This window comes from Microcaecilia unicolor, chromosome 1, assembly GCF_901765095.1.
Source record: "Microcaecilia unicolor chromosome 1, aMicUni1.1, whole genome shotgun sequence".
In the NCBI taxonomy this organism is placed as follows: Eukaryota; Metazoa; Chordata; class Amphibia; order Gymnophiona; family Siphonopidae; genus Microcaecilia; species Microcaecilia unicolor.
The window spans coordinates 306,492,629-306,509,364 of NC_044031.1; the positions used below are offsets into that span (position 1 = coordinate 306,492,629).

The 16,736-nt window shown below is 41.9% G+C and overlaps 1 protein-coding gene across 1 annotated transcript in view; it reads right to left on the bottom strand.

The window, feature by feature from the left end:
• LOC115473188 (arf-GAP with dual PH domain-containing protein 1-like) overlaps nt 1-16,736 on the bottom strand; it is a 79,093-nt gene that overhangs the window by 19,407 nt on the left and 42,950 nt on the right. The window contains 2 exon segments of the mRNA XM_030207950.1: nt 2,848-2,919; nt 15,409-15,471. Of these exon segments, the coding sequence (XP_030063810.1) occupies nt 2,848-2,919; nt 15,409-15,471 (135 nt within the window).

Below are 16,736 nucleotides of genomic sequence, written 5' to 3' on the forward strand. Positions count from 1 at the left end.
GCTGTGAGATTTGAAACTGCTGATGATCATCCACAGGCATAAAAGAAACTGAGTGGTTGGATCCCAAGTTCCTCATGTTTGGCAGGAGTTTCCTGAAACTGGAGACTCCCACTCAATGTGGGAGGTTTGGCAGGTCTGATATTTTGCATGTACACTGTGCGGTACAGGGAGAGCAAGGCCCTTGTGTTCCAAATCCAACAACATGTTTTCATCCTGCGTGAGTCGCCTCACCATTCACAACTGCCTGAGCTAAGGTTTCATTGGAACATTAAATTGTGTTGTTGCTGGTAGGGCTGTTGATGGTGGTAACACAATGTCACATCTCCTGATGTAAGTTTTGGTGCTCACGTGGGTACTAGAAGTCATGTCAGCAGAGGATCAAATGCCTGTAAGTACAAATCTATGATACAATCTCTCATGTATGTAACCCTCACCAATTCCATGCCAAACTCTGCCAGCACATTGTTATGAATAAAAAAAAGACATTTTTCAAAATCTTTACGGAGTCACACATCTACAACTCAAGAGCTTTTGGATGAGCTTGGATTCAATGAAACTGGATATAAAACTTAAGGAGGGGGGAATTCATTGGAAAGCCCGAGATTAATCAAAATTTAAAGTAAAATGCTAGATAATGGTAATTAGCCTCAAGGCAATGTTGGGGCTGTTCATGGATATAAACAGCCTGAAACCTTTCTAAATAGTAATATGCTAGGCAAAGTGTAAAAGTATTTAATTATCTTCTGCAAACACGCCGTTGTCTCAGTTCCAGGGAGCTTTCATCAGTGTGTTGCAGTTTGCATGATCCAAATGTGATAGTAATATGTTAATCTCCACAGAGCACCCTGTTAAATGCTGCCATTTCTGTGGTCTCCATTCGGTCATGTGGAGATATCAATGGAAGAACAGCCTTCATTCACTCTAACAACTGTCCCACAAAAGCAGCCGAAATTATGGTAATAATGAACTCAATAGCTGAGAAGCTGATGTAGATATAGACACATATTTTATAAGGAATGTGCATAAACTGCAACTCTGCTTGTAATCTGCCCAAACTCCATCCTCAAATATACCTATACCCAGGTTGTGGGTCTGAATCCTAGCATGGCCAATCAGCCAAATTCCATACAAGTATGCATGTTCTTGTTACTGTGCATACTTCTGTGCAAGGGGGAGGGGGTAGAGTTTTATAAGACACATTTTATGCATGCATATTAGTGTATACTCAAAAAAATGTACTTTATAAAATTACTCCCTAAATTAACAAAATACAATCTGCTAAAACAAAAGACGGATAAATAAAATAGTAAAAAAAAAAATCTAAACAAAAGAAACATCCCCAATAAAGCCTTGCTTTAGGAAAAAAAAAAAAAACAACCCTACCCAATAGTCTATAAAATTATCCAGCAAGCACCTACTTAGGAAAAAACTCACATGCAATCCATCTAAATGTAACAGAAGCCAGGAGTAATCAGGTGAATGCTTTGCTAAATAAACATGTTTTTTACTAATGTACCAAATGGCAGGTAATCCTCAGACTCCCAAATCTTCAAGGATAGTGAGTTCCTCATGGAAACCAGCTATCCTTTCTGACTCCTTCTTCTTTGTTCCACCAGAAACAGCCTCAAATTCTTTGCCAGGTACAGTCTATCCCTCTTTCATCACTAGTAATGCTCCTCCAAACAACCCCAATGAACTCTCCAAAATGTCTTCCAAACAATGCCTCTCTTTTCCACCTCATCAAGGTTTTAGCTGATGTGAATTCAAATGCTGTGAGTCTAAATATGGCTGCCTTGTCCTTCAGCATAAAATGTACTTAGGGCTTCTATTCTTAGGTGTTTATAAATTGAGAGGAGATATGATAGAGGTCTATAAAATACTGAGTGGAGTGGAACAGGTAGATGTAAATCGCTTGTTTACTCTTTCCAAAAATACTAGGACCAGGCAGCACACAAAGAAGCTACTAAGTGGTAAATTTAAAATGAATCGTAGAAAATATTTCTTCACTCAACGAGTAATTAAACCATGGGATTCATTGCTAGAGAATGTGGTCAAAGCAGTTAGCTTAACAGGGTTTAAAAAGGTGTGGCTACTTTTCTAAACGAAAAGAACATAAGCTATTTTTAAGATAGACTTGGGAAAGTCCACTGTTTTACAAATCTGGGATCTTGCCAGGTGCTTGTGACCTGTATTGGATACTGGGCTTCATGGACCTTTGGTCTGTCCCAGTATGGCAATGCTTATGTTTATTTCTCAGCTACATATGAACATAAGCATAGCCATACTGGGTCAGACCAATAGTCCATCTAGCCAGTATCCTGCTTCCAACAGTGGCCAATTCACGTCACAAGCTAATTAGAGGTTCTTTCAGGGTACAAAAAAAAAATCAGTGTTTATTGGTGCTTTTGTGCGTACTATTGCTGGGTACCTTTTCTGGTATAATCAAATGCGTATATTGTGTCACATAAGAATCATGAGTGCAGAAAGGCACAAAAACTGAGTGAAGGAGATAAGACAAGCCGGGGATATTGGTTTGAGGAATGTTTATGATGATAATGGATTTTCCTGAATTATTGTAATCTTCAATTTCCAATTTTTCTTAAAACAAGTTTGCATGCTTGTAAAATTGAAACTTGATAAATACATTTTTTTTTTTTTAAAAAGACAAGTCGGGGGGGGGGGGGGGGGGGTTCCAGTATTTATCCATTAAATACCTATTGTAATATTTTTTGCATTGATGCGTGTTTTATTGGTGTGTACCAGTTAAAACATAAAGTCAGAAGCACTAAATATAATCCTGAGTCCAACCTGTGAACAAGATGAAAAGTCAAAGGGTACATCACTCACTAAAGGATCCTTGAAGTACATCAGTCGACGGTGGTCCAAGGTAAACCAGCGCTTCTTAAAACCTTCTGTTTGCTGCAGAGTAAAAAGGAGCAAAGAGATGCAATGATACCACATTCATGTTTTTGAGCCCAAAACAAATCATGATTAATTAGGAAAGGGAAGGCAAGAGAGGCTGGTTTGACGTGTGCTAGCTATTTTGTGGTGCACCAGAGGCATCTGTTTTTAAATAGAACCCCTGTCTCACTGACAAGAGTTCAAATTCTAAGACTCCAAATACATTTTAGGGAAAGTCCCTGGGAATGAAAGATCTGAAGATCCAGGAATCTTGTAGGAATGGGAAGGGGAGGCAGTCTACCTTTTCCAAGTATTACAGCTCTTTTCATGTTTTTCATGTCATCCTTCCACCCCACCCTCTCCATGTGTCTCTGGTCCTACCCTCACCCAGACCCAGGTCAAGCACAAGACAGCTCAATGGTCCCTCCCTTGAAGCTGCTGAAACAGAAGTGAAATCTCACAGCCATGTTTGAGCTGCAATATTGAGAGATCGCCAGTGCAGGCTTCCTTTTACCAAGGAAACTTGTGCAGGCCCTGTGCTGACTCTCTTTCTTTCCTGATTAATTTCTCAGGACTATGCTTGGACTTTTCATTTCCCATAGTACATCTGCATCAAGCACCCTAGTAAACCAAATACACCAAATTGGTGTATTGCATTTTTTTGTTCTGCTGAGACTTGGAAAGAGAATTTTTCCAGATGTTTTAGGGCCTTAAAAGACTAACTTTTTTTCCTTGTCCGGAAAGGACTCCAGCAGCATGGGCCCTGAACTTTTCTGGATATTCACAATGAATATGCACGAGATAGATTTGCATACCAAGGAGGCAGTGTATGCATATGCCTCCTTGGTATGCAAATCTATCTCGTGAATATTCATTGTGAATATTCAGAAAAGCTCAGGGCCCATGCTGCTGGAGTCCTTTCTGGACAAGGAAAAAAAGTTAGTCTTTTAAGGCCCTAAAACATCTGGAAAAATTCTCTTTCCAAGTCTCAGCAGAACAAAAAATGCAATACACCAATTTGGTGTATTTGGTTTACTAGGGTGCTTGAGAAACAGTTTGAGAAACAGTGGATTAAAGAATGGGGCAAGAGCTGTGTATATCCTTGTAGTCCCGAGCAGGATTTATTTGTGCTTCCTAAAGTCCAGTTCTGCATATGCTTCACACTAGGACAGCACCATTAAGCTGCAAGAGTCAAACATTTAGGTTGCACACACAGGCAGAGTAAGAAGCATGAAAGCAGCAAACCCTGTGAACTGCACAGCACCATGTATTAAGCCTCTGTCTTTATTTCTTAAGCACTCTGGGAAACCGTACTAATTTCACATGATCAGCAATCAGGAACTTCCACCTTGTGAGTTTTGAAAATATTTGCTATGCTGGCACAGATGGTTGTGGGTAGCTGAGGGATGGACTCTGCAGCTCAGTTAAGTTACCAGAACAAGGCGATAGGGAAGGTGGATTTAACAGATCCCGATTTAATGGATTTCAGATTTAATGGACAAATTGCTGGCTGCTTTGTGTGTATTATAATGGTCGATATTTCAGAATTCAGAAGCAGTAGAATTCCAAATCAAAACAATTAAAATATATTTATATGTATGCACAGTATATATTTCCTAATGCATGATATGGAATGTGTTGCACTGCAAAATATATAAAATTTAATATTTTTCAGACAGTTTGATTTAACAGACACTTTTTCCCCTCAATTAGTCCATTAAATCGAGGATTGACTATGTATCTCTGATTGAGAAGTAAAATGAATGCCTGAAATTAATGGACTTGGCATCTGGAAGGGAAAAGGGCAGACAAGAGGGGTGTTGTGGTTCTTCTCTGCTGTGCTGTTCTGTCTTTCCATGTAAGCTAGGCTGAAGCAATGGTAATGGAACGGGTAACAGTCTCCTTTCACATCCTGTACTGACAGGACCACGCAAACAACAATCTGGAAGATCCAAATCTCCATTGGTAATGGTGCTACATTGGAGAAGTTGATTGCGAGGTGTCAACTGGCTACAGGTCAGGGGAAAGGGGTTTTGCATATGTGCATAACCCAAGAAGGAAAGAATGTATGCTCTTGTGACTTTGTAAGATCGAGTCTGGTTACCATCATGGCTGTATGCTGAGGACTTTCATGACAACAGACACAGAGTTTCATTGTTAAATAAAGTTCAGTTAATTTTCTTGACTCTCCTGACTACTGTGTAGTTCCTGTGTGAGATCCGGAGAGAACCTGAAGTAAATAATGCACACCCAGTCTCCCGAACCCCAAGGTCTGCTCTCGGAGGCAAAGATCAGAGAGCTTAACCCACCTAAGTATGCGGCGCGGGTTACACTGAGAATAAGTGTTAGCCTGCTCTTGGTAAAATTTATCGCACTATATTCCAAAAAGTTGGGTAGAGGATGAACTGATCCAACCAACTGTAAATATTCAAGTCTGTGAAGTAAATCTATAGATTTAAACAAAGTGAAAATGAGTGGGAAAAGGCTGAAAGAGCTTCAGATAGAACACCTTTGGAGCTAATAACTCTCCATCTTTGGCAAAAAAAAAAAAAAACACACCAGAATTTACATAAGTGCAAAAGTACTACTCTTTCATTTCTACACTTAATTTAACTTAACTGCACTTAACTTCACTTAACTTGTCTTCACTTAACTTAACTACACTTAACTCCACTTATCTTAACTCCACTTAACTACGCTACACTTCATGTAACTTCACTACACTTAACTACACTTATCTTCTCTACACTTAACAACACTACACTTAACTTTACATAACTTAACTACACTTAATCTCACTTAACTTGTTTTCACTTAACTTAACTACACTTAAATTCACTTCTCCTACAGAACTACCACCAGAGGTCAAATTGGCCGCTTGGTGAAACACCTCCTCTATTTCTTGAAAAGTCAGTATATGACTTGAGACTTCTTGATCCCAAATTTGTGGACTAACTTAAGAGTGCTTAACTTAAGTGTACTTAACAGTGCTTAACTTAAGAGCACTTAAACCTAACCACAGTTAACTTAAGAGTGCTTAACTTGAGAGCACTTAACCCAAAATATCTTTAACATAAGAGCACTTAACTTAAGAACACTTAACCTGAGAGCACGTAACCTAAGAGATCTTAACTTGAGAGCACTTATCTTAAGTTATCTACAGTTAACGATACCTAACCTAACTTCACTAAACTTAAATACACTTTACTTTACACTACACTTAACTACACTTAACTAAACTTAACTACATGTAACTTCACTTCTCTTAAGTACACGTAACTTATCTACACTTAACTACACTTAACTTCACTTAACTACACTTAACTTCACTTAACTTAACTACACTTAACTTAACTACACTTAAATTATCTACACTTGACTACATTTAACTACACTTAACTAAACTTATCTACAAGTAACTTCACTTAACTTCACTTAACTTAACTTAACTGCACTTAACTACAATAAACTTATCTACACTTAACTACACCTAACTTTAAATTTTGGCACTAGGACAATTAGGCACAGGCACATTTCGGCTCTGGGAGATTTCTGCTCTGGAACTCTTCAGCAAAGGCACAATTCAGCACTGGGGCACTTTGACACTGGGACACTTCGGCACTGGGACACTTCCGCAAAGAAACATTTTGTCACTGGGACACTTCAGCCCAGGCACATATCGGTACAAAGACACATTGGCACAGGCACAGTTCAGCACTGGGACATTTCAGCCCTGGGACACTTTGGCACAGTCACATTTTGGCACAGGCACATTTCTACACTGGAACACTTCGGCACAGGCACATTTCAGTACTGGGCTATTTCGGCACTGACACATTTCGGCACATGCACATTTCAGCTCTGGGACACTTCGGCACAGGCACATGCACTGGGAAACTTCTGCACAGGCACATTTTGGCACAGGCACATTTCAGCATTGGGAAACTTCAGCAGATGCTCATTTAAGCACTGGGACACTTTGGCACAGGCACATTTCGGCACTAAGACATTTCGTCACTCAGACACTGGTACAGGCATATTTCGGCACAGTCACATTTCAGCACTGGGAAAATTCAGCAGAGGTTCAATTCATCACTGGGACACTTTGGCAAAGGCACATTTCGGCACTAGGACACTATGGGACAGGCACATTTCGGCACTGGTACACTTCGGCACAGGCACACTTTGGCACACGCACATGTTGGCACAGGAACATTTCAGCACTGGGACACTTCAGCACAGGCACATTTTGACTCAGGCACATGTCAACACTAGGACACTTCAGCAAATTTCAGTACAGGCACATTTAGGCATTCGGAAACTTCTGTACCATCACATTTCGGCACTGGAACACTTTGGCACAGGCACATTGCGGCACTGGGACACTTATGCATAGGCACATTTCGGCACTGGGACACTTTGGCACAGGCACACTTTGGGCCACGCACATTTTGGCACAAGTTCGGCACAGGCACATTTTTACACAGGCACACTACGGCACATGCACATGTAGGCACTGGAACACTTTGGCACAGACACATTTTGGCATGGGAAACTTCAGAACAGGCATAATTTGGCACTGGCATACTTCGGCACAGGCTCACATCGAAAAAAGGCACATTTCAACACAGGCACATTTTGGCAAAGGCACATTTTGGCACTGAAACAGTTCGGCACAGGCAAATTTTGGCACTGGGACACTTCGGAATTGGGACACTTCAGCACAGGCACATTTCGGCACCTGCACATTTCAGCACTGAGACACTTCTGTACAGGCACATTTTGGCACAGGCTCATTTCGGCACTGGGACACTTCAGCACAGGCACATTTTGGAACAGGTACACTTTGGGAAAGGCACATTTTGGCTCTGGGACACTTTGGCACAGGCACACATTGACACACACACATTTTGGCACTGGGATATATCAGCATAGGCACATTTCAGCAGAGGAACACTTTGGCACAGGCACATTTTGGCAAAGGTACATTTTCGCACATACACATTTTGGCACATACACATTTTGGCACTGGGATATATTGGCATAGGCACATTTCAGCAGAGGAACACTTTGGCACAGGCACATTTTGGCACAGGCACATTTTGGCAAAGGCACATTTTGGCACTGGAACACTTTGGCGCAGGCACATTTCGGCACAGGCACATCTTGGCACAGGTACATTTCAGCATTGGTCACTTTGGCACAGGCACATTTCGGCAACGTGACACGTTCAGCACCAGCACATTTCGGCACTGCGACACTTCGGCACAAGCACACATCATCACTGGGAAACTTTGGCAGAGGCATATTTCGCACTGGGACACTTCGGCTCACCACAGGGACATTTAGGCACTGGGACATTTCAGCACCAGGAAGCTTCGGCACAGGCACATTTTGGCACAGGCACATTTTGGCCCCAGCACATTTCGGCACTCGGACACTTAGGCACAGGCACATTTTGGCACTGGGACACTTCAGCACAAGCACATTTCGGCACAGACACATTTTGGCACCGGCATATTTTGGCACTGGGACACTTTGGCACAGGCACATTTCAGCACAGGCACACTTCGGCACTGGGACACTTCAGCACAGGCACCTTTTGGCACTAGGACATTTTGGCACTGGGACAGCGGCACTAGCACATTTAGGCATTGGAACACTTTGGCACAGCCACATTTTGGCACAGGCATATTTCGGCACTGGGACACGTCAGCACAGGCACATTTTGGCACAGGGACATTTCGTCACAGGAGCATTGTGGCACTGACACATTTCCGCAGTCACTCTTCAGCACATGCACATGTTGGCACAGGCACATTTCGGCACTTGGACACTTCAGCACAGTTACATTTCGGCACTGGGACATTTCGGCACAGGACTACACTTAGCTACACATAATTTAACTACACTTAATCTAACTACACTTAACTTCACTTATCTTAACTATACTACACTTATCTTTACTTAACTACACTTAACTGCACTACTGCGGCACTAGCACATTTAGGCACTGGGACACTTTGGCACAGGCACATTTCGGCACAGGCACATTTAGGCACTGGGACACTTTGGCACAGGCACATTTCGGCACAGGCACATTTAGGCACAAGGACATTTAAACACTGGATAATTTGGCACAGGCACATTTTGGCACAGGCACATTTCAGCACTGGGACATTTCTGTACTGGGAAACTTTGGCACAGGCTCATTTCGGCACTTGGACACTTTGGCACAGGCACACTTTGGCACACGCACATTTTGGCACAGGAACATTTCAGCACAGGCACATTTCAACAGTTGGACACTTCGGCACAGGCACATGTCGACACTGGAACACTTCGGCACAGGCACATTTCAGCACAGGCACAGTTAGGCACTTGGAAACTTTGGCGCAGTCACATTTCGGCACTGGGACACATCAACACAGGCACATTTTGACACAGGGACATTTCGTCACAGGAACATTTTGGCACAGACACATTTCAGCATGGGTACATTTTAGCACAAGCACTCTTCGGCGCATGCACAGGTCAGCACAGGCACATTTCGGCACTGAGACACTTCGGCAGAGGACTACACTTAACTATACATAATTTAACTACACTTAACTACACTACACTTAACTTTACTTAACTTGACTATACTTAACTACACTTAACTTAACTACACTTAACTTCACTTATCTTAACTACACTTATCAACTACACCTAACTTAACCACACTTAACTGCACTTAACCTCACTTAACTTGTTTTCACTTAACTACACTTAACTTCTCCTACAGAACTACCACCAGTGGTCACATTGGCCGCTTGGTAAAACAACTCCTCTATTTCTTGAAAAGTCAGCTGCCTATATGATTTGAGACTTCTTGATCCCAAATTTGTGGACTAACTTAAGAGTTCTTAAATCTAAGAGCACTTAATTTGAGAGTGCTTAACTTAAGAGCACTTAAATCTAAAAGCACTTAACTTGAGGGTGCTTAACTTAAGAGCACTTATATCTAAGAGCGCTTAACTTAAGAGCACTTATCTTAAGTTATCTACAGTTAACAACACCTAATCTAACTTCACTAAACGTAAATACACTTTACACTACACTTAACTACACTTAACTAAACTTAACTACACGTAACTTTACTGAACTTAACTACACTTAAATTATCTACACTTAACTAAACTTATCTACAAGTAACTTCACTGAACTTAACTGCAGTTAACTAACTTAACTACAATTAACTTCACATTTCAGCACTGGGACACTTAGGCACAGGCACATTTCAGCACTAGGAGATTTATGCTCTGGAACTCTTTGGCAAAGGCACATTTCAGCACTGGGACACTTCGGCACTGGGACAATTTTGCTCAGGCACATTTTGGTACTGGGACACTTTGACACTGGGACACTACAGCACAGGCATACTGGGACACTTCAGTGCAGGGATAGTTAGACACTGGGACATTTCCGCAAAGAAACATTTTGTCACTGGGACACTTCAGCACAGGCACATATCGGTACAAAGACACATCGGCACAGGCACAGTTCTGCACTGGGACATTTCAGCACTGGGACACTTTGGTACAGTCACATTTTGGCACAGACACATTTCTACACTGGGACACTTCGGCACAGGCACATTTTGGAACAGGTACACTTTGGGAAAGGCACATTTTGGCTCTGGGACACTGGCACAGGCACACATTGGCACATACACATTTTGGCACTGGGATATATCGGCATAGGCACATTTCAGCAGAGGAACACTTTGGCACAGGCACATTTTAGCAAAGGTACATTTTCGCACATACACATTTTGGCACATACACATTTTGGCACTGGGATATATTGGCATAGGCACATTTCAGCAGAGGAACACTTCGGCACAGGCACATTTTGGCACAGGCACATTTTGGCAAAGGCACATTTTGGCACTGGAACACTTTGGCGCAGGCACATTTCGGCACAGGCACATTTTGGCACAGGCACATTTCGGCATTGGTCACTTTGGCACAGGCACATTTCGGCAACGTGACACGTTCAGCACCAGCACATTTCGGCACTGGGACACTTTGGCACAAGCACATATCATCACTGGGAAACTTTGGCAGAGGCATATTTCGCACTGGGACACTTCGGCTCACCACAGGGACATTTAGGCACTGGGACACTTCGGCACTGGGACATTTCAGCACCAGGAAGCTTTGGCACAGGCACATTTTGGCACAGGCACATTTTGGCCCCAGCACATTTCGGCACTCGGACACTTAGGCACAGGCACATTTTGGCACTGGGACACTTCAGCACAAGCACCTTTTGGCACAGGCACACTTCGGCACTGGGACACTTCAGCACAGGCACCTTTTGGCACTAGGACATTTTGGCACTGGGACAGCGGCACTAGCACATTTTGGCACTGGGACACTTTGGCACAGGCACATTTCAACACAGGCACACTTCAGCACAGGCATATTTAGGCACTGGGATACTTTGGCACAGGTCATTTTAGCACAGGCACATTTTGGCACAGGCACATTTCAGCATTGGGACACTTCAGCACAGGCACATTTCAGCACTGGGACATTTCCGTACTGGGAAACTTTGGCACAGGCTCATTTCGGTACTGGGACACTTTGGCACACGCACACTTTGGCACACGCACATTTTGGCACAGGAACATTTCAGCACAGACACATTTCAGCAGTTGGACACTTTGGCACAGGAACATGTCGACACTGGAACACTTTGGCACAGGCACATTTCAGCACAGGCACTTGGAAACTTTGGCACATCAACATAGGCACATTTTGGCACAGGGACATTTCGTCACAGGAACATTTTGGCACAGACACATTTTGGCATAGGTACATTTTAGCATAAGCACTCTTCGGCGCATGCACAGGTCAGCACAGGCACATTTCAGCACTGGGACACTTCAGCACAGGACTACACTTAACTATACATAATTTAACTACACTTAACTACACTACACTTAACTTTACTTAACTTAACCACACTTAACTGCACTTAACTTCCCTTATCTTAACTACACTTAACTACGCTACACTTAACTTTACTTAACTTGACTACACTTAACTACACTTAACTTAACTACACTTAACTTCACTTATCTTAACTACACATCAACTACACCTAACTTAACCACACTTAACTGCACTTAACTTCTCCTACAGAACTACCAACAGTGGTCACATTGGCCGCTTGGTAAAACAACTCCTCTATTTCTTGAAAAGTCAGCTGCCTATATGATTTGAGACTTCTTGATCCCAAATTTGTGGACTAACTTAAGAGTTCTTAAATCTAAGAGCACTTAACTTGAGGGTGCTTAACTTAAGAGCACTTATATCTAAGAGCGCTTAACTTAAGAGCACTTATCTTAAGTTATCTACAGTTAACAACACCTAATCTAACTTCACTAAACTTAAATACACTTTACACTACACTTAACTACACTTAACTAAACTTAACTACACGTAACTTTATTGAACTTAACTACACTTAACTACACTTAAATTATCTACACTTAACTAAACTTATCTACAAGTAACTTCACTTAACTGCAGTTAACTAACTTAACTACAATTAACTTCACATTTCAGCGCTGGGACTCTTCGGCACAGGCACTTTTCAGTACTGGGATGCTATGGCACTTGGACATTTCGGCAGTGGGACACATCCGCACAGGCACCTTTTGTCACTGGGACACTTTGGCACAGGACTACACTTAACTACACATAATTTAACTACACTTAACTTCATTTAACTTGTCTCCACTTGTCTTAACTACACTACACTACACTACACTACACTACACTACACTTAACTTTACTTAACTTGACTATACTTAACTTAACTACACTTAACTACAATACATTTAACTTTACTTACCTTAACAACACTTAACTACACTACACTTGACTTCACTTAACTTCACTCAACTTAACTTAACTACACTTAACTTAACTACATTTAACTTCACTTAACTGCTCTTAAGTACACTTAACTTCACTTAACTACACTTAATTTAACTACACTTAACTTCAGCTAACTTGTTTTCACTTAACTACACTTAACTTTACTTAACTTGACTACACTTAACTACACTTCAGCAATAGCACATTTTGGCACAGGCACATTTCAGAACTGGGACACTTTGGCACAGTCATATTTTGGCCCTGGGACCCCGGTACATTTCAACATTGGGACATTTTGGCACTGGGACAGTTCCGCAAAAGCACATTTCGGCACAGGCACATTTCATCCCTGGGACTCTTCAGCACAGGCACATTTTTGCGCTGGCATATTTTGGCACAGGAACAATTTGGCACAGGCACATTTCAGCACAGGCACATTTAGGCACACGGAAACTTTGGCGCAGTCACATTTTGGCACTGGGACACATCAACACAGACACATTTTGGCACGGGGACATTTCGTCACAGGAACATTTTGGCACAGACACATTTCAGCATAGGTACATTTTAGCACAGGCACTCTTTGGCGCATGCACAGGTCAGCACAGTTACATTTTGGCACTGGGACACTTCAGCACAGGACTACACTTAACTACACATAATTTAACTTGCCTTCACTTGTCTTAACTACACTTAACTATACTACACTTGACTATACTTAACTACATTTAACTACACTTAACACTTAATTTAACTACACTTAATTTAACTACACTTAACTCCAACTAACTTGTCTTCTCTTAACTTAACTACACTTAACTCCTCTTAACTACACTTAACTACGCTACACTTAACTTTACTTGACTACACTTAACTACACTTAACTTCACTTCTCCTACAGAACTACCACCAGCGGTCACATTGGCCACTTGGCAAAACACCTCCTCTATTTCTTGAAAAGTCAGCTGCCTATATGACTTGAGACATCTTTGATCCCAAATTTGTGGACTAACTTAAGAGCGCTTAACTTAAGTGTACTTAACTTGAGAGTGCTTAATCTAAGAGTGCTTAACCTAAGAGCACTTAAATCTAAGAGCACTTATCTTAAGTTATCTACAATTAACAACACCTAACCTAACTTCACTAAACTTAAATACACTTTACACTACACTTAACTAAACTTGACTAAACGTAACTTCACTTAACTTCACTTCTCTTAAATACACTTAACTTATCTACACTTAACTTCACTTAACTTAACTACACTTAATTTAACTTAATTACTCTTAACTGCACTTAACTTGTCTTCACTTAACTACACGTAACTTCACTTATCTTAACTACACTATACTTAACTTTACGTAACTTGACTACACTTAACTTATCTACACGTAACTTCACGTAACTTAACTTCACTTCTCTTAAATATATTTAACTTCAGTTAACTTGTCTTCTCTTAACTTAACTACACTTAACTTTACTTAACTTGACTACACTTAACTACATTTAATTTCACTTAACTGCACTTAACTACACTACACTACACTTAACTTCACTTAACTACAGTTAATTTAACTACACTTAACTTCAGCTAACTTGTCTTCTCTTAACTACACCTAACTTCACTTATCTTAACTATACTTAACTATGCTACACTTAACTTTACTTAACTATACTTTACACTTCAGCAATAGCACATTTCGGCACAGGGATATTTCGGTACTGGGACCCCGGTACATTTTGACATTGGGACATTTCGGCACTGGGACAGTTCTGCAAAGGTACATTTCGGCACAGGCACATTTCAGCCCTGGGACTCTTCGGCACAGGCACATTTTTGCGCTGGCACATTTGGGCTCAAGAACAATTTGGCACAGGCACATTTCAGCATAGGCACATTTCAGCACAGGCATACTTCAGCACAGGCAAAGTTTGCACATGCACATTTGGGCAATGGGACATTTTGGCACAGGCATATTTGGCACAGGCACATTTTGGCACCAGGACACTTCGGCACCGGCACATTTCAGCACTGAGACACTTCAGCACAGGCACATTTTGGAACTGTAACATTTCGGCACTGGGACACTTCAGCACAGGCAAAGTTTGCACATGCACATTTGGGCAATGGGACATTTCGGCACAGGCATATTTCGGCACAGGCACATTTTGGCACCGAGAAACCGGAACAGGCACATTTTGTCACTCTGAAACTTTGGCACAGTCACATTTCAGCACTGGGACACTTTGGCACAGGCACATTTCGTCACAGGCACATTTTGGCAAGGCACATTTCTGCACCAGGACACTTCGGCACAGGCACATTTTGGCACTGGGACACTTTGACAAAGGCTTATATCGGCACAGGCACTGAAATTAATGGGCATCTGGAAGGGAAAAGGGCAGACGAGAGGGGTGTTGTGGTTCTTCTCTGCTGTGCTATTCTGTCTTTCCATGTAAGCTAGGCTGAAGCAATGGTAATGGAACGGGTAACAGTCTCCTTTCACTTCCTGTACTGACAGGACCATGCAAACAACAATCTGGAAGAAGATCCATTCTTATTCCCTCTTACCCTTGGGCCGGTCTTTTCCATGTAACCCTCTCTCAGGAAGTTCCGAGTCAGTCTGCATGTTATCTGTAATACAAAGCATAAGGCTATAATTTGTTCTGCCCTTTTTTCCTCCTCCTCGCCCCATACATTTTTCACAGTGAGCCTGGCATGAAGGATACCACACCTGTATTCTAATTTGTGGGTGGATGTTTACATGGTGGAGTGCATCATTAGGTGTGGTCTTTTGCATTCTAAGCACAAGGAGCATAGAGCTCATGTAAGTGTTCATGCCTTAAATACAGGTGTGTTCTTTGTTACTTATGCTAGCATTCTATGAAGAAAAGTAGGCACCTACTTTTCTGTATAAAATAGGCTTCAACCAGGCCTTTTCCTAGCACCTAAATCGAGGCTTCCCATTCTAGAATTACTCTCTAAAAGGTGTTTCCTTAGCGACCAGACCAGACTAGTCCAGACATGGGTGATGTGTCTGTCAACCAGCGGATGTAGACAGAGAAAGAATAGTTCCAAGAGATTCACCCCTTAAGGGTATTGTTCAGTCATAGAATGTTCAGTATATTCTCTGTCTCCAAGTGGATGGTTGACAGACTGTGCAGTTCCTACTTAGTGCTTCTCAGCCAGCTCCTGACCCAGTTACTAGCTAGGTGTCAACACAGCAGGGGGGGGGGGGGGGGGGTTACAGAATGAACTATACTATCTTATATGGCAATATTACTGCAGTTGGGGCAACACTCTGTGGTCCTGAGTTGCCCCCCCCCCCCACCGCTATCCTGCAGTTTTGTAGTGGGAATATGTGGATTAAGTTTATATGCTAATTTGTTTTGTAACCCTCTAAAAGTTGTTCTGATATAATGGGTCATCCTATATTACAAATTGTTCAAGCGGGTGAGATGCCAATTGAATTCGCTAGTGTGTGTCCAATTCTTAAAAAAAGATTTCCTTAAACAACAACACTCTTGCAAATTATCAGCCAATTATCAGTCTGCCTTTTTTAGTGAAGTTAATTGAACAAGTGATTTTGGACCAATCACAATGACATTTGGGGTCATTTTTAGACCAGCACCAGTTTGGTTTTTGTGTTAATCATAATACGGAAACACATGTTGTCACTTGGGAAATACATGTTGTCACTTGAGGCATTTCTTCTTTGGTTTTTGATGTTCCAGCTGCCTTTGACACTGTTGACCATGGCATTCTTTAACCAAGGCTTTGTTCATCAGTGTTGGCTCGAGTCATGACCTTGCTTCAGTGTTTCCTAGCTGGTCAAATACAGAGTTACAGATCAGACTTCCCTGTGTATTAGGGGGCCCCTCCAGGGTCTGCCCTCTCCT